Below are 25,038 nucleotides of genomic sequence, written 5' to 3'. Positions count from 1 at the left end.
CTGCATGAACCATGGCCCAAGTCTGACCAAATTGGTTGGGCCTGAAAACCCATTTGACTAACCAACACGCCAAACTCATCAAAATTATATATATATATATATATATATATATATATATATAAAACTTGAACTAAGGAAGATACTGAAATTACAATACTGTTAAGTACAGAAATATAGACGCCAGTTTCCTGCAACACAGAGCCCTGTGGACAACCACAACAAGAGCCCTAAATGAGGTGAATAAAAAACCCAAATGGGTCACACCAAAGGAAACAGTGGGGATAAAAACGCCCACCATTGAAACCTTTCTGGGGCTCACCGTCATATTTATATGCCATCCAACCCATTCATAAGGTGATTCTAACCAGGATGAAGGCAAAAAACAAATACCAGCCTGATCCAAAACTTCTGTGGGACTCATCAAGGTAACAATGCTGAGCATTCGGTCCCCATGTTTCTTTTGGTGAGGCCCACTTGAGTATTAGATCTGCTTCATTTTTGGGCTCTTGAAATAACATGAACTGGTGACACTGATGGACAAAGTGGATTTCACACTGACAACACTGAGGGCCCCACAGGCTGTGTTGCAGTAACTCTCTGAGTCTCAGAAATATACAATTCATAAGCCTGCAGGTTGACCATCTTTCCTTGGGTCACTCACAGCAGTAAGCAATCCATGAAAGACCCCACTGTTGAACCCTGTATGTTTTCTTCCCATGTTGAGCAGTTGATTTTGAAGGTTGTGCACCACAAGCTGGCTGATGGCCCCAGTTGCTTGGGCCTTTAAATGATGACCTCTTTCCTCCAAGAAGATCTTGTTATCCTCAGAGAGTTCGATGTGCTCTCCATCTATCACTGTCCAATTTTCGTACAACACCACATTTGGTATCAACTGCAAACATATGTAGGATTATCAGTTATTTTTTGACTATTAGTTGCTTATCATACATCTTGATGGGCTAGCAACCTTTCACCCCTGCACATGATGATTCAGGCCGTTCAGCTTGGAAGACATGTGACATTAAATCATCTTGATAACTAGAGATCATCATGTGCGTGATAGAATCTGGTCCATTGTTTCTAACTCACCTCTCCATGGACAGTGACGATCTTTGATTGGCGAGATTTTTTCCATTTGGCACATCTATAGTGAGACCTTCTAGATAAATGGACTGGATCATCTTGTGGTGGGACAGAAGGGTTGAGTAGCACAAGTGTCATAACACATAATAGCAAAGCAATGGGGAATAGCAAAGGTGTGCACGTCCAATGTACAAGAGGCATGCACAAAAAACCATGCTGATTGGACCTATGACCATTTTCTAACCATCCATTTGATGGACATTGTTAGATGCCTAGGATTATTGGATCATGGTGCTTTTTTGGCCATGCCCCATCTACAAAAGGACCCATGACTTTGATTGATTGGATTGGATGTACAAGTATGCCATGTGCACAGCAAATCAGGGCATGTTCACAGTCCACCATAGTCGACCAGAGTACGTTACATTTTATCAGGAAAATGCTTGGGGAGAGGAGATGAAATATTAGCACCTTGTGGTAAACCCTAGGATGCTGAACAGAGGCAAGAGGATCCATGCCCAATATGAAATGGTTTAGAAAGATTTGAATGACTGCTGGTATTATGAAGAGACCACCACTTGCCCCTGCAACTCCAGCCAGTTGATTATCCTGCAAACATTCATTTTCATGCCTATTACAAATGCTAAATGAGGAAGGATTCATATGGTGTGGCCCACCATTGGTTGGCACCTAACACGTATACTGAGTCTACTTCCTTTTGATGTTAAATACATGTGTACTGAGTCATTACCATACCTTGAGGATGATAATGGGAGTCATTGAAGATAAAGGCCTCTTATTAGGCTCTATAAAGTTAGAAGGGGCTGGTGGAAGTTTGTCTGGTGTCATTTCCGTCGGTGTTGAGAAGTCATCCATCTCATTGTTCAGCACAATCCCTGTAGAAGGTGAAAGAATTCCTGCACCAAAATAGTAATTTACAGTAGTCGTCATTGACACTGCATTCCGGTCAGCGTCGACGACGCAAAAATGGCTGGTCCCATGGTCTCTTAGCTGACTCCATCTGATAAAGGATGAAGGGAAATAGTCAGCCAATGGTTTTAGTGGAAAGCAAAGATAGTGGCAGTGGTATCAGTGATGGTAGACAAAGATAATAGTTGTGGCTGTGGCTGTGGCTATTGCAGTCGGTTGCTGTAATAATGATGAATTTGTTGTTGTGGTCAGTGTTTTAAATAGCAGTAGTATGCTGTGTAGCATTCAGCCCTCTGTAACATTTAGCGTAAATAGCATGGCATGCAACATAAGCTACACGATATGTCTATTATTGAATTTAAAATAATGATAAATAATAAGAAAAGAAAAGGCAAGAAATATAAAAATGCCTGAAAGATTATTTATTTTTCAAGTATAAGCATGTTCAAACACTTTATTAATTATCATTTATCAAAGCCACTCCACATATATAAAGTCATAAACTAGATCAAATAATTATCACATCAACAACTTTCTAAGCAAATCACTTTAATAAATAATGTCTAATCAAAAACTACAAGTCACTACTTGCAAGTATGAAAGGAAATAAAAATCCCACGGGTTAAGAATATGAAGTGCAATAGAGATGCCATCTATACAAAGAATATGAAAATCCTTTTTTTTCTTTTTAGTTTAGCTTTAAAGATTTTTCAGCATGTGAGTTTCACAGCAACTTTGAAAAAGGATCACTACCATTTTAAGTGAAAGTATATATATATATAGTTTTAACATTACATTTAAAATTTTTTATAATGTGAGTTTCACATAATTTTGAACAAACAATGCTTCAAAGAAAACAAACATGGTAGCGGGTTAAACTGTCCAAACACAAAGGTAGAATTTAAGCCATTGCAAGCTTTTTGCAGATGAGATCTAAACCATATGTTTGACAGCAACTATACTTTAAAATTCCTTCCCCTATCCTTTTGAATATTCAAGGTTATCATCCCTAGGGAGTTATATGGCATAGATAGGGTCGATGGTACTGTAGTGATTTGGATGTGACAATGCTGGTAATGGTGGTAGCGGTGGTAGTAGCAGTAATAGTAGTGGAGCAATAATTGGGTTCGTTGAGTAGCCATAGTTAGAAAGTACCCAAGTACAACTACCCATACGGGCATTGAATATGACCAGTATCGATTTCGAAAGATCCTCATAATCCAAATTCTCAGGTTATGAGAATGTCAGTCTTTGACTTCTTTTTTCTCTTTTTTTTGACTTTCTAGTCATAAAAGAAATTAAAAATTGGTCATGTTAATGTTAGTGACATCATGGAATACTACCTAAGTATTAGAATTTACTATACATCGTAAATGACTAACAAGCATAGCCTTCAAAATCTTAATAGATTCGGATTTCAAATCTTCAAGTAGAGGAATCCCTTGTGGTTACCATTAGCCAAGGTTCCAAGTCTCTGTCAAGTTCTGCACATTTTGAAGAATCCAAACATTATAGGTTAGTCCATAGCCTTGCTTAGCACTAAATGCATGTAGTTATTCCTCATGAGCAATAACAGTTACTCCATAGACGACTTCCGTTAGAGTAGTTTTTCATGGGTCACTCCCCAAAAAATTGTAGCCTATTCATTAGGATCATTGCCCAAAAAATGTTTTAGCCTTTACTAATAAAATTTCTTGAGAATACCTCATCCACAACTCACCAAAATAATATCATAGGATAGGGCTTTAGATGGGATTGACCCGCGAAGTGAGATTCGTAAAACCAATGCAAAATAGTTGGGACACAGCTTTGATGTTGATGTTGATGATGATAATGATCTTTTCCACACACACACACACACACACACACACACACACAAAAAAACTTTTGTAAAGTAAGAAGAGCATGCCGTGTCTGGCATCCCTACTGAATGGCTTTTCTTGTAACAGTAAGACAGGATGGGAAAGGAACAGGAAGCTCTTCTTACTTGGTTAGATAATAGCCGGCCGGGAACGTGGTGTTGTCAAGTATCTTTTGCTGAAGCTTCTTCGCATATGAAAGTGAAAGCATATCTGATACATATTCTGTAATATTTGAAAAGTTGGGATCACCAAGATTCATTCGGACAGCGAACATATGCTTCAAAGCTTCGATTAGGCGATGAAGACCCATTGGACCCTTCGCAGCATCCGATGGTTCGAAGCTGTCTAAAATGTTTAGGACCTGATCAATGTAAGTTTTAGATAGGTTAAAATCGGGCTGTCAAAAGTAAAGATTGCATTAACTTACACTCAGTAGGTGTAATAAACACCCAATTCTGATAAAGGGCCCTTTGAGTTGAATCTATTTTACTGCTACAATATACTGGTTAATATGCAGTACAGATGTATATAGAAAAAGCATCATTTTTATTGGCTTGTATTGTTGATACATTGCAATAAAAATGCAAGGCATTGTAATGTATTAGTGACATTTTCCTCCCAGGGGGAATTTGAATGGAATTCGATCTCATAAAAGATCGATAAAGTCAGAAGATATACCATATCCGGAATACATAGCGATAATTTCATGGTGACACAATTGGAATGTGAACTTTGTTTAAGGGGAAAATTCTAGTCCAAAGATTATTGACTGTTAACTTTCATATAACAGGGTGGAATATGGCTTCCAATGCATACCCCAAGTATCCAACATGATTCAACCCTGTCGGGTCTGGATTTTGGGACATGATCATTGATCTGGTTGGGTTCCAGTCCATATGTGATTTAGAAACTATACGAAAGGCATGCTTTTAGCATGAACCCGAATCTGATTCGGGAACCGAACAGGAGTCCAAACACATTCTAATTTGTGCTTGAAACTAGACTCAACAGGATTCGATGGGGTACCTTAACCCGATCAGTTTTGGATCTGATGACTCATTTTCCAAATCTGACACAAACCGAATCTGATTCCTTTAGGCTGGTTCAGATACAGGTATGCTAGCATCTGACTGTCGATGGCCCTAAAATTTATAAGTATCATACAATGTTCTAACAGCGAATGTCTATAGATTTCAGATTGTACAGGAATGGCCTATTGTTCAGATCCAAAACTGTCAATGCTATGGGCCCATCATGGACATCCCAGGCACAATCCCAGGTTAGAAGATCCTAGCCATTGACTCTGCGACTGCTTTACTTTCTCCCTTTTTTCTTCTTCCATTTTTTCTTTTTTCTTTTTCTTTTTTTTTTTTTTTTTTTTTTTTTTTTCTGTTGAATTGCCATATTTTCTTTCATAACCGTCTGTTGTTGGGAACTAATTGAAGGTTTCTGGTTCAGAGGCTATCTAGAATATGGCCCAGCTATCAATGGTTTGGATTCATGGGCCCCAGTACACACTGAGAACAAGAAAGTACCACAAATTATTTCAAGTCAGCATTGTATAATACATCTACGAGTGAATCAACTGAGATTTTTGAAACTGGAAACATACCAGAGCCAACCCAACAGTTCCACTTGAAGGAGGTGGCATTCCAAGAACAGTGTAGCCCATAACATTCACATTCATAGCATCCTGCACTTGAACTCGATACTGCCGCAAGTCCTCCATTGTCAAGATCCCACCTGCTTCTTGCACATCCCTTACAAAACTCTCGCCAATGGTCCCATTGTAGAAAGCTTGGGGACCTTGTTCAGCTATTGCCTCTAGAGTCCGAGACAACTCGACATTGTAGCAAGTATCACCTGCTTCCAACAACTTCCCATTAGGTGCAAACATTCGACGTAAGCCTGGGTCAGCCATGATCTTTGCCTCCGAATTCTTGATGCCTTGTCTTATATAAGGAGTGACAACAAAACCATCCCTGGCGAGTTTTATTGATGGTTGGAAGAGGATCTTCCAAGAAAGGCGCCCATTTTTCATCCATGCTGCATGAAGACCAGCTAGCTCACCTGGGACACCCATTGAGAGTGCACCTTTGGACTTAGTTGCAGGATTCTTTTCATACATGTTCTGCATATCCAATCAGTTGAACAATTTCACTATGATCAAAAGATAGAGAAAATGGAAAAAATAAATAAATAAATAAGTGCAGATTCATCATGTGAATGAATAACTGGCATAATAATGGTGTTATGTTTGCCAGTTCATCTACGGGGGCCATTTTGAAACCAGTGGAACAAGTTCTTATGATGTTTTCTAATTTAATTTAAGCGAACAGGTTTTATCATTGCAGCTTGGTTAGTGGTATGTAACCCACTTCTTCCCCATCATGATTCTCATGAGATGTTTGTGACTAAATGTTTTTCTTCAAAGCGAAAGTTTGTGTTTTGTGTTGGGGAAAAAAAAAAAGTGCTAGAAATAGTACTTAATTTTTAAAAATAAAAAAAATAAAAATAAAAAATTAAGTAAAGAAAAGATGACTTATGTGCTTGAGTTGATGCGTGACTGGGTCACTCGGCTTGAAACCAAATCTGCCTTTCTTATACCGTGTTCCAAGTGCAATAGGAATCTTGGACAGTTGACCTCCATGATACAACGACTATGACCCAGTATCAACAGTGTACTCATTGTACACGGGCTCAAACTAGCCTATACAACTTAACCGAAGTGAGCTGACTCAGTAGCAAACTCAGTTGTAAAACACTGAACTAGAGACTTATTTTGAAGAACCAGAGAGAGAAATCATTGGTTTGAATGAATTAATTTAGAAAAATGAGTAGGTTTATATATAGACCACAATTAGGTGCATAAAGAACAGTTTTAAATGGGTTAGGTCTGTGTGAACACCCGAACAGACATGTCTCTGGTTTGAAATTTGTGTGAAACCGACAGATGTGAGTATACTCGGAGTATGTGGAACAAAACAATTAGCGCAAGTGTACTCTCAATCCACACATAGACCTAGACCTAGACCCAGCTCGGCCTGGCCCGGCGCGCGAGCGGGCGCACGTTGTAAAGAGATGGTCCAACCCAAATGGTTATTCCTCGTCAGTGACTCAAAGCCTTATACAAACCACATCTCATATATACATGAGATTTTCCTTGATCCTTTCCCATATGGGACGAAAAATACAAAAAAAAAAAAAAAAAAAAAAAAAACACACAGACACACAAACAAACAAACAAACAAAACAAAACAACAAAACACCTTTTGCAAAAAGAAAGCACGGGGAGAAATTTGAATTTAAAACAAAATTTTATTTTTAAAATACAACATTTTGTGTGGGGCACCGTGGATGTTCAAACCATTGGAATGTCTGGCTCATCTCATCAACATCTTGGTTGTGAAATGGCTAAACAAATTGAGTATACAGTCATTGAGATGTATTTTGCATTGAAATGATTTAGTTAAAACAGATCAGTTGCACCAGGAAATTACAAACATGCAGTAATGGGAGTCGTCTGTAAAATCATATCATGCTTCCCTTTGCGAGCGGAAAGAACTTGACTTCTAAATGCCAACTTTCACCGTGCCAAAAGGGTTGCACAAATGGCTCAACAAGCGGTGTACATTTGAGTTCTTAGGAACTCTCAACTCCGAGTTGGAGCTGGAGAGAGTTGAGCTTTTGTGGTGCGAATATTTATCGTCCTTGGAGGCTGGCTACAATAATGTTCATAGCGAAGCCAAAGTACTATGCCTCCTCTTAGTGTGCTCAACCTTTATAAGTAGGATCTAAACCAAGTCGAGGACCTAATAATGGCTAGGATAATGAGAAGGTGGAGTGATGCAACCTAGGGAGTAGGTTCAATGTTCAATGGTGTGTGTAGGAAAAAGGTACTTGTGAGGTTGAGCTAATGTGAGCTTCCCATAAGGTCGAGCTCTGTGTCCCTCACCATAATGTGTGAGGACGTCCACCCCATCAATCAAATGCACCCTTTCATGTTGAGCCACAGGCCTAAAATTAAGGCAATTCATCATTTATGTGGGCCATTATAGACAATAATTGAGAGTGGATGTCTACCTCCCATTGAAACTTTCTTACTTGTTTATAGGGCCAATGAGGTGTGGTTCAGACATCCAGCCCATCCATTTTGTGTGCATGTCCCACTTGGATGAGGGGTAACACCAAATTTTAGGACATTCTAAGACTAAGGTAAGCCCCACTAAGTGCTTTTAGATGTTTTGGGCATGATTTCACATGGATTCAGATGGTGTTTCCCATTGAGCTTTGGATATGGATGATTTTTTGGGATAACCCATAACCTAGAGGGAAACCACCAAATGTACAGTGTGGATGTCTGACACACCAAGGTGGGGCCCACATAGCTCGACCTCATGGAAAGCTCCCATGAGGTAACCTCATCTTACCCTTTCCCATATAGACTAGGATAATTTGGATTAGGTTATGTGGTTCTTGGGTGGACTGTTAGAGTTAATCATACCTAAACACGATTGCACGGATGCAGATTTCTTGTTAAAGGCTTTCGCAGGAAGTTCCTATGCTGGGATACTAGATGGGGCCCATCATGATGTTTGTGAGAAATCCACTCTGTCCATCTATTTGTCCATATCATTTTAGGGCAAGAGACCAAAAATCAAGTGGATCTAAAACTCAAGGCATCCATACCTAAACACGGTTACACGGATGCAGATTTCCTGTTAAAGGCTTCCTACGCTGGGATACTAGATGGGGCCCATCGTGATGTTTGTGAGAAATCCACTCTGTCCATCTATTTGTCCATATCATTTTAGGGCAAGAGACCAAAAATCAAGTGGATCTAAAACTCAAGGCATCCATACCTAAACACGGTTACACGGATGCAGATTTCCTGTTAAAGGCTTTCGCAGGAAGTTCCTACGCTGGGATACTAGATGGGGCCCATCGTGATGTTTGTGAGAAATCAACTCTGTCCATCTATTTGTCAATATCATTTTAGGGCAAGAGACTAAAAATCAAGTGGATCTAAAACTCAAGGCATCCATATGAGAGGAAACAGTGGGGATTTAGTGAACACAGTTGAAAATTTTGTATGGCCACAAAAGTTTCATATCAAGTTAAGTTTTTCATGCTTTCACTTCATCCCAGTGGGAATGACCTTATAAATGGTTTGGATGGCATATAAACATCAAGGTGGAGCCCAGAAGGTTTCAACGGTAGGAAACTCTTTCCCTAGTTTTCCCTTTTATATGGCTGCCTCGAGTTTTGGGTCCACCTAATTTTTGGTCTCTTGTCCTAAAATGATAAGGAAAAACAGATGGATGGAGTGGATTTCTCACAAACATCATGGTGGGCCCCACCTAGCATCACATTGCAAGAACTTAATGAGAAAGCCTTTCGCATGAAATCTGTGCCCCTTAAACAGAGCTTTTGATTGCCCATTTCTCAATTCTATGTTCAATACATGGTAAATGTGCAATTATTATTTACCATCTTAATTCCAACACCATCCTCAAGGTAGAGTTAAAGTTTTGCTTTTTGAATTTTAAAATCAAGGTAAAAATGTAAATTTCATGTGTGGTTCACTGTGATGTGTATGGCTTATCTACCTTGTCCATCTATTCTGCTAGCTGATTTTAGGGCATGAGCCCAAAAATGAGGCAGAAGTAGAGCTCAAGTGGACTACATCACTAGATATAGTGGGAATTGTACGGTTAAAACTTAAAACCATTTTGAGGGCCCTAGAAGTTTGGGATCAAATTGATATTTGTGTTCTTCCCTTACTCATGTCCATGTGACCTTATGAACAAGTTCGATGACAAATAAACAATCTTTTAGTCCCTAGGAAGAAGAAAACCTTTCAATGGTAGAAGTTTAACGACCATTGTTTCTCCTAGTGTGGGCCACTTTAACTTTGGATCAACCTCATTTTTTGGGCTTACATACTAAAATGCTCCAATAAAACAGATGAACGGTGTGGATATCTCACATATATTATGGTCGAACCCACAAATTTAAGTTAGTCCTTTTTTAGTACGGAAATTCACACAAAAATCTAATGTGTGTGTGGAGTAAGAATAACCCAAGAGTGGGGGTAATAATTGTTGGGACTCGCAGAAGCACATAGAGCAGAATCAAACAGAGTAATTACAATTGCACAAGCAAATCCAAACAAAGAACAATTTGAATTTACGTGGAAAACCCTTGCGGAAAAAGTCACAGCACAAAGCAAGAATGCACTATGAAAAACGAAGTTACAAAATATGAAACCTTACCAATCAAAGCCCCACAAGGAAAAGCCCTAGCCCTTTATCTCTCTCAAACCATTAAGCACGTCTCTCATATGCCCTAATCCCGATTACACCTTTTAATAAAAGAAAAACCAATGTTAAAAACAAGTTCCGCAAAACCACGCAATTCGTTGATTTGTCAATTTGACCAGTCAAGATGCTTTAATCGGTCAAGTTGACCTATCGACCAAAGTTTTCAACCTATCAAAAACTCCGAAATATATTTAGAGAGTTTTACCAATAAATTCGAATAATTTCGATTTTCTTTGACCTGTCGACCAATCGATGGCCCATGTTTCAGCATAGATTTGAGGCATCCGATTGTCAAGAATCCCCACCATGACTCTAATCTTCATGCTGCAATATGCCATATTCGATCTTCTATCTCTACTTCGTTTCCATAGCTTCACAATCATCGCTTCTCGTGCACACTCTGTCTTCACTCCATCTTTACCCGACCTAGAGAAGTTGCACAGAACTTGAACTTTTCTGCGGAACCACTTTTGTAAGCATGTTAATCAGATTCATTCTTGTATGAATTTTCTCGAGATTCACACTGCCTTCTTCTAACACTTATTGGATAAAATGATGATGCACATCAATGTGTTTAGTTTTAGAATGGTAAATCGAGCTCTTAGCCAAATCGAGCGTACTTTTGTTGTCATAATTAACTGGCACGGCCTCCTTCTGAAGCCCCAACTGATTTATCATTCCTCTCAACCAAACCTCTTCCTTGAATGCTTTCATCACTGCTATATACTTAGCTTCGGTTGTGGAAAGAGCCACCACGAATTGAAGCTTCGACATCTAACTGATTACTCCACTTGCTAATACAAATTAGTAACCGGAAGTTGACATTTTACCATCCACACTACTCACGTAATTTAAATCCACATAATCTACCAATTTGTCCTTTTATTTTTTTTAATGTCAAGATATAATCCTACGTACCTCAAACGTATCGAAGTAGTCATTTCATTGCCTCCTAGTGTTGCTTGCCGGGGTTAGACATGTATCTGCTAACAATACCCACCACATGTGAAATATCTGGTCTCATACAGACCGTGGCATACATCAAGCTATCAATAGCACTTAAATAAGGCACACGGGACATAACCTTCTTTTCTTTATCCGTTTCAGGACATTGCTTAGAAGAAAACTAAAAATGAGACGCGTGGGGAACACTAACCGGCTTTGCCTTGTTCATCTCATGCTTCACCAATACTTTCTCAAGGTATTCAACCTGAAATAACCATAGCCTACTTCTCTTCCTGTCTCTGTGTATGTCAATGCCGAGAACCCTCTTTGCATCTCCCAAATCTTTCATCTCAAATGTTCTTAATAGCTGAACTTTTACTATGTTGATCTCAGATATGTTATGACTGATGATATACATGTCATCAAAATACAATAACAAGATAATGAACTTCTCATCACTCAATGTCTTAAAATAGACACAATTATCAAACTCACTCCTGGTAAACCTTTGACTCATCATTAAAGAATCAAATTTCTTATACCATTGCCTAGGAGACCGTTTCAGGCCATACAACAACCTCTTCAACCAGTAAACATTGTTCTTTACTCCTTGTACTTTGAATCCTACTAGTTGCTTCGTGTAATTCTGCTCTTCCAATTCCTCCTATAGGAAAGCAGTCTTTACATCCATTTATTCCATCTCAAGATTATATTGGGCAACCAATACCAATACAAATATGATAAATACTTTGCCACAAGCGGGAAGATCTCATTGAAGTTAACACTTTCTCTCTAAGCATGTCCCTTCGCTACCAACCTTATCTTATATCATATTTCTTCCTAAAAATCTACATACACCCGATCACTTTACGACCGACAAGAAGATACACCATCTCTCACGTCTTATTCTTGTACTAGGAGTCCATCTCGTTATATATCGCCGCTTTCCAATTTCAGGCATATACATCGTCAAGAGCCTCCTGAAAAGTAGACGGATCCTCTCATCCGTAATGAGGACGAATGTAACATTCGAGTCATCCATATATCTTGTCGGTAACCTACGATTCCTTTGTGGATTCCTTATCTCATGTGGCTGCTCCACTTGCTCTTGTACTTCTATCTACGTCTTAGTTTCAGCCCGTGTTATATCTTTGTCTATTTAAACATCCACAACTGACTTTTCCGCTTCCTTGTACTCATTCTCATGGAACAACATCCCTCGTCGAATTTGATGTCATGACTAAAGATGATTTTCCGTGTGACCTGGCCATATGGTATGTACCCCTTTCACACCATCACTATATCCAACAAAGATGTGATTTTAGCCATTTGGTCCAATTTATCTCTCTTAACTGAAGTTACGTGAGAGTAAGCATCACAGCCCTGAGTAGTGTACCTGTTGACTACTCCACACTTCCTCTGGAATTTTACGATCTATAGCCATAAAAGGGGACTGATTCACCAAAAAACAAGGCATGTTAATGGCCTTAGTCCACATTTCCTTGCCTAACCCACCATTACTCATCATGCAATGGACCCCCTCTAAGAAAGTCTAATTCATCCACTCAGCCACACCATTCTACTCCGGTGTATGATGTACTGTGTTGTGCCTCACGATCCCTCCATCTTTATAAAAATGATTGAATTCCCCAGAAGTGAATTCCTCAGTGTTATATTTCATCAGCACTTTCACCTTTCACCCTATTCATTTTTCCACCATCGCCTTCCACTATTTAAAGTTGGTGAAAACCTTAGATTTATTTTTCAGAAAATAAACTCAAACTTTTCCTGAATGGTCGTCAATGAACGGAACGAACCATGACGAGCCTCCACCAGAAACTATGGGCGACAACCCCTATGCATTAAAATGCACATAATTCAGAACCCTTTTACAAACATATTTCCTAGACTTAAAAGTTAACCTTGACTATTTACCATATATACAATCATCGCATATATTAGAAATCAATACTTTTAAAAAACTGGGATCAAACAATGATTAAAAAGTATCTTCATGCCCCACTCACTCATATTGCCTAGGTGCACATGCCACATATGTGTAGATGTGGGATCTACTACAACCTTTGCAGCTCCACCCAATGAAGTATTTTCAATTAACCTGTAAATGTTACCATTCTTTTATACTTTCATGATTATGAGTGCCCCCCTTAAAACCTTAAGGACATGATTGAACCTGGTGAATTTACACCCAAGTGTCTTGAATGCACGAAAAGATATCAGAGTCTTTCTCAACTCAGGAACATGTCTCACATCAGTCAAGATACACTTTATGCTCAAATATCTTGATGTGCATTGATCAAAGACCAACCACGTTACAAGCATTGCCATTGGCCATAAACACCTGGCCACCATCGCACTCATTGTAACCTGTAAACCAAGTCCTATGAGGAGTCATGTGATACGAAGCCCTTGTATCCAAAATCCATTCATTGCTGAAATACTTGAATTTTGATACGGTCAACATGTCACTACCACTAGCCTCACTAAATTCCGTAGTGATGGCCTCTCTGTAAGAACCCTTTGATTTCTCCTTCCTAAACTTAGGATTCTAACAATCATTCTTCTTGTGCACTGCCATGCCACAATTCTAGCACTTCAGCTTGGTTTTGTCCTTATCCCTGGATTTAGATCTCAATTGCAAAGATCTCATATCCCACCCAAAACTTCACCCTCTCGTAAGTAGTGCATCTGAAGAAGCATCCACATCACTACTTTTCTTTCTAATTGCCTTCGACTAAAGTGCTGAGATAATAGTCAATATTAATGGTCATCCTACCGGTGCACAAAGAGGTTTTGAATGACTCATGTGATTCTGTAAGAGAATTCAATAGAATACATGCTTGATCTTCATCCGTCATCACCTTATACACATCTAACAATTTGCAAACAAGCTGATTGAAGTTACTAACGTGGGTCTCAACATCATCTCCCTTATCCATCTTCAGATTAAACAACTGTAGCTTCAGATATAAATGATTTTTAAGAGACTTCTTTGCATAAATGTTCTCTAACTTCGCTCATGTATCAGCCGCAGTCTAGTCTCTCATAACATTGTATAGGACCTCATCCGTTAGGCACAACTGAACTGAGATATCAGCTTTTTTATTTAACTTGTGCCACTCTTCTTATTTCATAGTTTCCGGTTGCTTTCCATGGAGTAAGTCTTCCAATCCTTGTTGAACTAAAAGGCCCTTCATCTTCACCTTATATAGTTCAAAATTATTTTTTCTGGAATATTTTTCTACATCAAATTTCATGTTATATGTCATTGATACATTCTTTTCAAATTCAATCTGCTTCCCAAGTTATCTCTAATACCACTTATTGGAACTCGTGAAAGTACACAATACGGAATCCAACAAAGTATTCACAATCGCACAAGCAAATCCAAACAAAGAACAATTTAAATTTATATGAAAAAACCCTTGTGTTAAAAACCATCGAACAAGGTGAGAAAGCAGTATGAAAAAAAAAGTTATAAGAGATGAAACCTTACTTGTTAAAGCCCCAAGAGGAAAAGCCATAAGCTTCTCTCTCCAAAACCCTCTCAAACCCTTAAGCATATTTCTCCTATGCCCTAATCTCAATTACACCCTTTAATAAAAGACAAACAGGAAATAAAACAAGTTTCACAAAACAATGCAAACTGTGCAATTCGTTGATCTGTCGATTCGACCAATCGAGATGCTTCGATCAGTGCGATCGACCCGTTGAAAACTCCAAAATCTGTCCAAAGAGTTTTGCCAATAAATCTGAATATTTTCGATATTCTTCAACCCATCTACTAAACTGGTCGATGGTCCTGTTTCATCATAGATTTGAGGCATCTCATTTTCAACAATAATAATCCATTTATCATATATATATATATATATATATAAAGCAGCCCTAGCCTATTCAAATTATTTAAAAAATCAAATAACTCCCAAGGGTTTCGATTTCAAAGTACTTTGGGCTCACGGTTTGGATTCACATGCTTGATCATGAGGGTGAGGTGTCTACAGCAAATAAACGGAAACGGATTGGCTACTCCCCCTGACACCAGCTCCGTGGCTGGTGGTCGGTGCTCTGTGGGCCCCACCATGATGTATGTGTTTCATCCATTCCGTTCATCCATTTTTACCGATCATTTTATTGCTTGATCCCAAAAATGAGAGGGATATAAATCTCAGGTGGACCACACCACATGAAAACAATAGTGATTGGATATCAACCATTAAAATCTTCCCAAGGCCCACTATACTGTTTATTTGACATCCAAACTGTTGATTAGGTCATACAGGCCCAGATGAAGAGGAAAAACAAATATCAGCTTAATCCAAAACTTCTATGGCCCCCAAAATGTTTTTAATGGTCGACCCTCATTCAAAACTGTTTCCTATAATGTGGTCCACTTGAGATTTGGATATACCTCATTTTTGGACTCATACTGTAAAATGATCTGTAAAAACAGATGGATGGCTTGGATGAAACACATACATCATGGTGGGGCCCACATAGCACCAACCACCAGCCAATGGCTGGTGCCAGGGGCAGGAGCCAATCCGTTCATCAAATAAACCATGTGAGATCTGACCAGAAACAAACAATCCACAGTGACGCTGTAACTAGTCTTACAACCATGTCTTTTGAAGACAACATGCCAGCTGCATAAGACATCCGTACCATGAAACAGTAGCCCCACCATGACGCTCTTCCCTCTAGGAAAGGAACTGTTCGGCGGATGCGGACTGTTCGGCGGATGCGGATCGGCTGGTGTACCACACACCACCGACTGGAAGCGGATTGACTGGTGTACCACACATAGCTGGTGTATTGACGACAGCAAGTGTTGTGGGTCCCATCATGAGGTATGTGTTATATCCAAACTGTCCATCCATTTGGCGAGCTCGTCTTAAGGCTTTAAAAGAAAAATATGACAGATCTAAAGATCAATTGGACCACACTGCAAAAATCAGTGGGGGATTGAACATCTACCATTGAAACCCCAAAATCCTTTTGGGGTCATAGAAGTTTCGGATCAATATTAAATTTGTTTTTCCTCTTCATCCGTGTATTTTTTATATTATTAACAGATTGATGGAAAATAAACATTACAGTGGGCCCTTGGAATTTTCAATAGTGAAAATCATCATCCTCGTTGCTATTTTCGGTGTGGTCCATTTGAGCTTTGGATATGATTCATTTTTTGTGTAATATATTATAATGATCTCCAAAAATAGATGAACGGTGTGGATATAATAAATACATCATTGTGGGGCCATGTAACTTTCATATCCTTTAAACCGTTCGACAACTCAGAGCTCGAGGAGCGTCGGCGCTCGTCTTGGCTCGACACGTATCTACACCAGCTCGCTGGTATGCGCTACACCAGCCAATCCGCTTCCCCACCGACTAGCAAGTATGTTTACGTCATCAGGTTATGTGGATCCATCGTGATGTATATGTTATATCCAAACCATTCAAAGCTAGTTGTAAAGCTTGAGCCGCAAAAGGAGTAAAATAAAACCAAAGATCAAACAGACCACGTTGCAAAAAGCAGTGAAGGATTGAACGTTGCAGTCACAGAAGTTATAGATCAATATGATATTTGTTTTTCACTCTTCATCCACGTGCACGTGACTTATAAACGGATTGGATGGAAAATAAACTTTATGGTAAGCCCTGTTAATGTTTTATTGATGAGAATCATTTTTCCATTGTAATTTGTGATGTGGTTCACTTGAGCTTTGGAACGGGCTCATATCTAAAATGATCTCTCCAAATGTATTAACAGTGTATATAAGAAATATCCCATCGTGGGACCACGTAACTTTGATCTCTCCAACCGTTCCTAGAACTCGGTGCTAGAGGAGTGTCAGCGCTTCACGCACACCAGACAGGTCGGTGGTGTGTTACATCAGCCAATCCGCTTCCCTCTTCCGTTCTTTCAATGGATCACACCGTTCGAATGAAAGGACAACCGATGGCCTGATTCAATATCAGATATAACCCCATCTGATGAGGGGACGATCCTAATTTTTTATGTACGGATGTGCTACATTATTGGACCGCAAGTTAACATACTTCCAGTAGAAGTGGATAGCGTGGCGTGCCACACATCATCTGGACCGCAAGTTAACATACTTCCAGTAGAAGTGGATAGCGTGGCGTGCCACACATCATCTGATTTGTTGACATCACTGATATCTTTGCGCCATACCATGATGTATGTTTTATATCCACTATACATCTATTTTGTGAGATCGTTTCAAGGCATGGGCCAATAAATAAAGCAAATCCAAAGCTCAAGTAGACCACACCACAGGAAGCAATGGGATGATTTTGCTTACCGAAAATACCAACTGATCCAAAATTTCCGTGTCCACCAAAAAGTTTGAGTGGGGTAGCCTACCAATCTTCACTACTTTGAGTGTGGTCCACCTAAGATATGGATGTGCCTCATTTTTGGCCCATGCCCCAGAATGATCTGGAAAAATAAATAGACTGTGGACATAACACATGGTAGGGCCCACAGAACTTGGTCACGTCTACACACCACGGAGTCGGTAGTGTATGGCACACTACGCAGTCCGCTTCTACTTTCAGCTGTACCCGATGATTCCGTTGTAATTTCAGTAATAAATGAGGAGGCTAAGAAATTTTGGGAAGTCCAGCCAAACACAACTGACTGACCTGAGAAGCAGCTGATGGAGCGGTCTCCCTGCAGTCAAAGGCTTCAGCTCGCGAGTCAGCCGAAGATCGGACGATCATAAAACCTCCACCTCCTATCCCACTCGACATTGAGTGGACTACACCCAGGCAAAGCGCTGTGGCCACACCTGCATCCACCGCGTGCCCGCCTTCTCTCAGCATCGATACCCCGATCTCCGAGCATCGGCCATCATCGGCTGCGACCACACCCTTCTCCGACTGGACCACATCGCCTTGATTATTCAATCTTAGCTCCCATTTCCCATTGGAGTTGTGGACGACAACAAGTGCTACAGCTGCAATGTAAGATGGACACAGATCAGAAGACTCTTGTTGAAACTTCATTTGTAATCTTGTTATTAACCCTACTTACTGGATGTCAATGATATCCAGACTGTTCAGTTTGTGGGACCGGCTATGGATTGTCCATGGGCCAAAAATCAATCTAATCCGACGGTTTTAATCGTTCAATGGGTGTTGTAGAAATCGATGCACGCACTATATTCAACAGTCAAAAGTTCGTTGATCAGATGGCTAGAAATGCATGATTGCAATGATCGTTCCGTATCTGGACAATCCACAATGAGGCCCACTGCATGGACCGTCCCGATTATACTGGCACCATGTCTGTGGACCCACTTATAAGATTGGATCCAAAGTTTCCAGAAATTTCATATCGAGAAATGATGTGGTCACCGCCCAAAAGCGTAATGGGCTGCTCTGCGAGGGTTACCTGGTGACCCTGACACCAGGAAAATCACTAGTGGCAGGCCCTGTGAGTCCTTCCTGGTGTATGTCTTTTACATCTATGCCATCCATCCGTTTTGCGAACTCATTTTAGGGCAAGAGCCAAAAACTGAAGCCGATTAAAAGTTAAAGTCGACCACACCAAAGGAAGCAGTGGGGATAAGGACCCCCACTCTTGGAACTTTCCCAGAGACTAACCATGATGTTTATTTGAGATCTAACCTTTTTATAAGTTAAAAAAGACATGAAATAAGGTAAAGCATAAATATTAACTTGATCGAAAGCTTTTGTGGCCCAGAGAGGTTTTAATGGTGGGCGTTCAATCTCCATTGTTTTCTACAGTTGGGTGCACTTAAAATTTGGATCTTTCTCACTCTTTGGATTATGCCCTAAAATAATATCACGAAATGGATGAACGGGTGTGGATACAATACATACATTATGGCGTTGCCCATGAAAAGTGGTGACGTCACTTCAACAAGGGAGCAAAGAAAAAAATGACTAGAAAATAAAGTTTATGGTCAAGTGCATGCATAGGCAAACAAAGAGAGAGACGTTAGTCTATCGGAACCCCAAGGAAAAGAGCATTAATTGTAAGGGAACATGCTATTAGTATTAAACCAATTGTATTTCACCACTCCACTTTAGTAGCGTTTTCGCTACCGAAGTGTTCAGTATCCAATCCACTCCCATATTGGTATGGTACGTGTTGTGCGAAGATGAGCGCTAATGCTCCTCGAACTTGAGTTGTACGAACGGTTCAAAGGAGATGAAAGTTACATGCCCCACAGTGATGTATTTATTATATCCGCACTGTTCATCCATTTTTTGAGATCATTTTAGAGTATTATCCAAAAAAATGATTAAATAGCAGCTAAGATAATGATTTTCACCGTTAAAAATTTTATAGTGCCCACCATAATGTTTATTTTCTATCTAATCCATTAGTAACGTAAAATAGACCCGGATGAAGGGGAAAAACAAATTTCATATTGATCCAACACTTCTGTGAACTAGAATCTCCACTTTTTTTCAGTATGTTATCGTTAGATCTGTTTTATTTTTCATCTAACCCTCACGAAGACATCGCACTTCGCAAAATGATAGATAGTTTGGATGTAGCACATGCCTTGTTGATAAGATCCACAGAACTTGGTGACATCAATACACGAAATATACAGGTGGTGTGGTACACCAGCTAATCCACTTATAGCACTATTTCCGAAGCGGATTGGCCGGTGTACGGACGATTTAAAGGAGATCAAAGTTACATGGTCCACAGTGATACACGAGCTCTGAGTTGTACGAACGATTTAAAGAGATCAAAGTTACATGGTCCATAGTGATATATTTATTATACCTGTACCGTTCATCTATGTTTAGGGATCATTTTAGAGAATTATCAAAAAAAATGAATCATATCCAAGGATCATTTGGACCACACCACAAATAGCAGCGGTGATAATGATTTTCATCGTTAAAATATTCATAGGGCCCACCATAATGTTTATTTCCCATCAAATCTGTTCATTAGGTCACGAAGGAGGAAAAAAAAAAAAATCATATTTATCCAAAACTTATGTGACTCCAAAAACGGTTTCAATGGTATATGTTCAATCCCCTATGTTTTTTTCATTATAGTCCACTTGATGGCTAGATTTGTCTTATTTTTCTTGTCAAGCCTTGAGACGAGCTCTCCGAATGGATGGACAGTTTGGAACAGCAGCTATACAGCTGGTGTGAGGTTCACCAGCCAATCCGCTTCCCATTTCCCTTTGCTCAGGAAGACCGGACACGGATTGCTCAGGAAGACAGCACGCTAAGCATATTGAGTAAACTCAGTGGGTCCATCATCATTTATATATTTTATCCACTCCGTCCATCCATTTTAAAAGATAATTTGTGGGCTCTAGCCTAAAAAATAAGTATATCCAAATCTCAAGTGGACCTCACCATGGGAAACAGTGTGAATTGAAATTCTACCGTCGAAAATTTCTTGGGGGCCACATAAGTTTTGGATCCATATGTTACTTATGTTTTCCCTTCATTCATCTCTGTGTGATCTTATGAACAGGTTGGATGACAAATAAACATAACTGTGGGCCCTACCAAGGTTTCAACTGTGGAAGTCATTATTTCCACTGTTTCCTATGGTGTGGTCCACTTGAGCTTTGAGCGTCTTTCAATTTTCGAATCAACCACTAAAATGATCTTTAAAAACGGATGGACGGCGTGGATAACACACAAACATTCAAGGTAGGCGCAACTGAGTTTCCTCAGTACGATAAAAGCATACTGAGTTACTCAGCACGCGATCCGATCTCAGGAGGACCTTTCTTTGTTGAACGCGGACCAGGTGAATTCTCAAAGTGCCAGTTGGGCCACTCACCTGAATGATCTGAACAGTCCAGGACGTGATTCCCGTCATGGATAGTCAAAGAAAAGCATTGGTTTCCATGATCAATCCTAGAGAATCTTTCTACGAATAGGCAAATTTCTATAAAATTCAATGGTTTAAATTGAAGTCTACTTTCTCAATGGTTAGGATCATTTTCATAGGGAAAGAAAGGACCGTCCGTCCCTTATCATGGTGATCCTGAAGTGGGTCTTAAACTGAGACGCAGCTGGGGAGCGCAAGATCGTCCGCGGACTACCGAAGTGAGACGGTATCTCGTAGGTGGACGCGGATTGCGTCCTACCCCCGGACGGGCAGGGCTCTGTGGGGTCCATCGTGATGTAAGAGTTTTATCCATGCCGTTCATAGCTTTTCTCAAGTCATTTTAAGATATTATCCTAAAAATGAGGCAGGTCAACAGCTCCAGTGGACCACACCAAAGGAAGCTGCCGTGATAACGACACCCACCCTTGAAATCTTTCTAAGGGCCACCGTGATGGTTTTTTACCATCCAACCTATTAAGAAGGACATTTAGACGAGGATGAAATGAAAAAATAAATATCAGCTTGATCTGAGACTTCTCCAGCTCCCAAGAGTTTTTAGTGGTGGAAGTTCAATCCCCACTTTGTGGTCAACTTAAGCCTTGAAGCTGCCATATTTTTTAGATGATAGATTAAACGGATCCGAGAAAAACGATGAACGGTGTGGATAAAACTCTTACAACACGTTGGATCCCAAAGAGCCCTGCCCGGACGGATTACCGTCCGGGCAGGGGTAGGAAGCAATCCGCGTCCCTCGTAGGTGAACCGGGAGGATAGGTTCAGGAGGTCAGACCCGAAGTGGAGAGACCATGGGCGGTCCTCTTTCTCTATAAAAGACCATCCTAACCACTCAAGACAGAGACCAGCATGTAAACAAACATAGGGAGATAGATCATTGGTCAGATGATATTAGACATCGATTGGAGGACTTCTGCAAAATGCGTCCAATCAGTGGATTCGATTTCCTGATCAGTGTGAATTTTGGGGTGTGCCCCATTCAGAATAGGTACAAACAAATGAACGGTCCAAATTTCTTGCAAGTGCTACTTGTTTGACGGTAGAAAAAGAGGAGAAAAACGAGAAAAAGAAAGAAATATGTAGGAAAGAGAGCAATTAACCAACCCATAATCATCATGAGGGCAGCCCCAAGTTGAATCCGCGTGAGCGTGGTGATGTTTCGAGCCGGCGCAGGATAGCCCAGAAGCGGAATTCCGAATCCATAGCGCGCCATGGGCGAAGAAGCACCTGAGTGAGAGAGAGAGAGAGAGAGAGAGAGAGAGAGTTGGGCGGAGGACGGTATCAAGGGAATCTGGGACAGGAAATTAGATACCAGAAATAATATTTTGATACTCTTGCAGAGTTTGATCGATGATACGCAGGCAGTTAGACATTTTTCAAAATTTGCTTACGTGGCATACAATTAATTCAAAAATTAAAGCTTTCCAATTATTGGCACCGATTTAGATGTATCATTGCTAAGAATTATTCTTCTTCGGTTATGAAAATATTAGATCTGTGGACATTTATTTAACGGTTGGAAATAAAGATATGGAATGGTGTCGTTTAAAAATCAAGTTTCCTTGAATCATACGTTTGGATTGTTCAAACAAGCTGATTTTTATATTATAATCGGTTTAATTTGGTTTAACATATGCCAGGTATTGCATTTTTAAGTGCATGCGCATCAAGCGTCACACGCAGCCAGAGTATCAAATAACTCCACCACGAAAAATGACGCTTGATTAAACTACACGCCTCCGTTCGAATTACGAAAGTATTCAGGACAGGAATACCTACTACTTCTGTTTTACGCACGCGTAAAACGCCCCAAATATCTACGGGCCCACCATGTTGTATGTAGAACATCAACTCCCTCCATCAGGTTCTATCCTCTGTTCCAAGTTCTGGAGAAAAATATCAGCCGGAACAAAAGTCGGTTGGACCACACCACTGAGAACGATGGGAATGTGATGGCAACCATAGGTTTTTGTGGGAGCCAGCACGGTATCTTTCATCCAACCCATTATTAATTAGGTGTAACTAACCCAGAGGAAATGAATACACTAAATGCATCTTAGTGCAAAGCACGCGAGCTGCATGAAATTAAAGGTATCAGGAGCAATTTACAATTTGGAGGCGGCTTAAGTGGATCCCTGACAGTAGGGCCACTACAATGTATGTGTCTTATATCCACGCCATCCATCTGTTTCGTCATATCATTTTAAGTGTATTAGCCTAAAAGTGTAGCATATCTGAATCTCAGGTGGACCACACCACAGGGAACTGTGGTGATTGACCATTAAAAACTTATCAGGGGCCACAAAAGTTTTGGATCAAGGCTGATATTTGTGTGGTCCTTTCATCTACGTCCGTGTAATTTATCAACAGGTTGGATGGCAAATAAACTTCCGGTGGCCCCAATAAGTTTTTAATGGTGGGCTGTGGTGTGCTACATTTGAGATTTGGATGTGCCTTATGTTTGAGGTCATGCCCTAAAATGATCTAGCGAAATAGATGGACGGCGCAGATTTAATACATATACATCACTGTGAGCCCCACAATCAGGGCTCCATCCACCTCGATGGATCATAGGGGTTATAAGATCAACGGTTCAGATCGTTGAATCATAGGTCCCACATACCAGGAATCAATTCCTCCCCGTATGTTTTCCCATGGTCACACGGCAGTTACTGCATTTTCAAACGGAAAAATTGCCAGGATGTATCAGGCCGTCGGTGGTGTCCAGATGCATCCTTATGTCACAAGTTGAATTTCAACTGAAAGATCGTGTAATGAATAGCAGATAAATTAAAAACTTCTGGAGGAAAATAACCTATGTTGGGGAAAAAACACCGAGTCCTGAGGCCCGGTTATGGAATGGACTAACTCTATCAGCATCGTCCGAGAGTCCGAGGCAACATGTTGGACCGAGGCGAGACAAAGTCTAGAGGAGAGACTTAGCTCGGATTTTTGGGAAACGAATCCCATCTGAGACTTTAAGAGTCAAGAGTTATAGGCAAAGTAAGACACACAAAGTTGGCTCGATTAACGAGGCAGCAATGTATAAAGAGACCGATTGAGGCCCTGAAGCTAAAAGCAACCTGACCGACCATAAAACCAACCCATACAAGGCCGGTTATAGTGTCAGTTATTGACGCAGGGATGAACGTGATGAGGATAACTACTCCGAATCCACGGAGCTTCCCTGGACTCCTCACAGAGACTTCTCGAATCCACGAGGAAAGAAAGCAGAAAATAGAAATAAATTCTAATAAATTCGAAATTGATTAATTGATGAATAAAAACGAGTTCACAACCCTTTAAATAGGGGTACCAAGCAATGGGAAAGAAATCAGAATCAAACTGCAACTAAAACTCCTAAAATTCATGACTTACTATAAATAGTAAACTTACTATTTATAGACGGTCGTGATGTCTACTAGTGCGCAAGGTTTTCGGCCAAAAATAGTAAGTGTCCTATTTGGCTTCACCAAACCGTTCTCCTAATTATTCTAAGCTCTTTTCACGTTGGGCGCAACTCCTAAAGCCCGACGGATGAAGAGTTATAATCAAACTAAAACTTACTATTTATAGTAAAAGCGAAATTAAAACGGGGAAACGACCATCGATCTAGGGGTTTTTCGCAATTCCGGGCTGCGCAACCCGGCATAGCAGGGTTGGTTGGCTTCAGTAGCTCGTTCTACCCCAAAATCATATATTTTACGTCAGATAACTCATTCCGGATTGCAAGATACGCCCGATTTAAGGTTCGATGGTCCGGATCACTTCTGTCGTCGACCGGGCCTTTTCTGATCCATCTTGGCCATGTAACTGTACGCGACCTGCTCTACATCAGTCTCCTCCACTTCAAAAGAACTCGTCCTCGAGTTCTCGTCATGCTCTGGTTCATGATACTCGGTTAGGTCCGTGACATTGAAAGTCCGTGAGATGGCCATGTCATGTGGGAGATCAACAACATAAGCGTTGTCATTGATCT

At 40.3% G+C, this 25,038-nt stretch overlaps 1 protein-coding gene across 2 annotated transcripts; it reads right to left on the bottom strand.

The window, feature by feature from the left end:
* Positions 1-131: 131 nt before the first annotated feature.
* Positions 132-22,338, bottom strand: LOC131251391 (glutathione hydrolase 3). 2 transcript variants are annotated; one of them, XM_058252065.1, is made up of 7 exons: positions 22,164-22,338; positions 17,840-18,153; positions 5,488-6,006; positions 4,001-4,236; positions 1,840-2,104; positions 1,555-1,692; positions 132-892 (listed from the first exon to the last, which is right to left on the bottom strand). In XM_058252065.1, exons 1-7 carry the CDS (start codon positions 22,270-22,272, stop codon positions 620-622), a joined length of 1,854 nt encoding a protein of 617 aa, XP_058108048.1. In that variant the 5' UTR covers positions 22,273-22,338; the 3' UTR covers positions 132-619. The 2 variants fall into 2 exon arrangements, with proteins under 2 accessions (XP_058108048.1, XP_058108049.1); XM_058252066.1 differs by lacking the exon at positions 17,840-18,153 and having other exon boundaries at positions 22,164-22,293.
* Between the last annotated feature and the right edge of the window lie 2,700 nt (positions 22,339-25,038).

The sequence above is a fragment of the Magnolia sinica genome, chromosome 7 (genome assembly GCF_029962835.1).
Source record: "Magnolia sinica isolate HGM2019 chromosome 7, MsV1, whole genome shotgun sequence".
NCBI lineage: Eukaryota > Viridiplantae > Streptophyta > Magnoliopsida > Magnoliales > Magnoliaceae > Magnolia > Magnolia sinica.
This window is presented reverse-complemented; position numbering and strand designations above follow the sequence as displayed.

What these genes read in the sequence shown, in the direction of transcription:
- LOC131251391 (XM_058252065.1), bottom strand. Translation starts at nt 22,272, where the DNA reads ATGGCGCGCTATGGATTCGGAATTCCGCTTCTGGGCTATCCTGCGCCG. An exon ending in GCCGGCTATTATCTAACCAA is followed by an intron (nt 2,105 to 4,000) that starts GTAAGAAGAGCT and finishes ATCCTTTATCAG; the next exon opens with ATGGAGTCAGCTAAGAGACC. An exon ending in ATCCTAGGGTTTACCACAAG is followed by an intron (nt 893 to 1,554) that starts GTGCTAATATTT and finishes ATATGTTTGCAG; the next exon opens with TTGATACCAAATGTGGTGTT.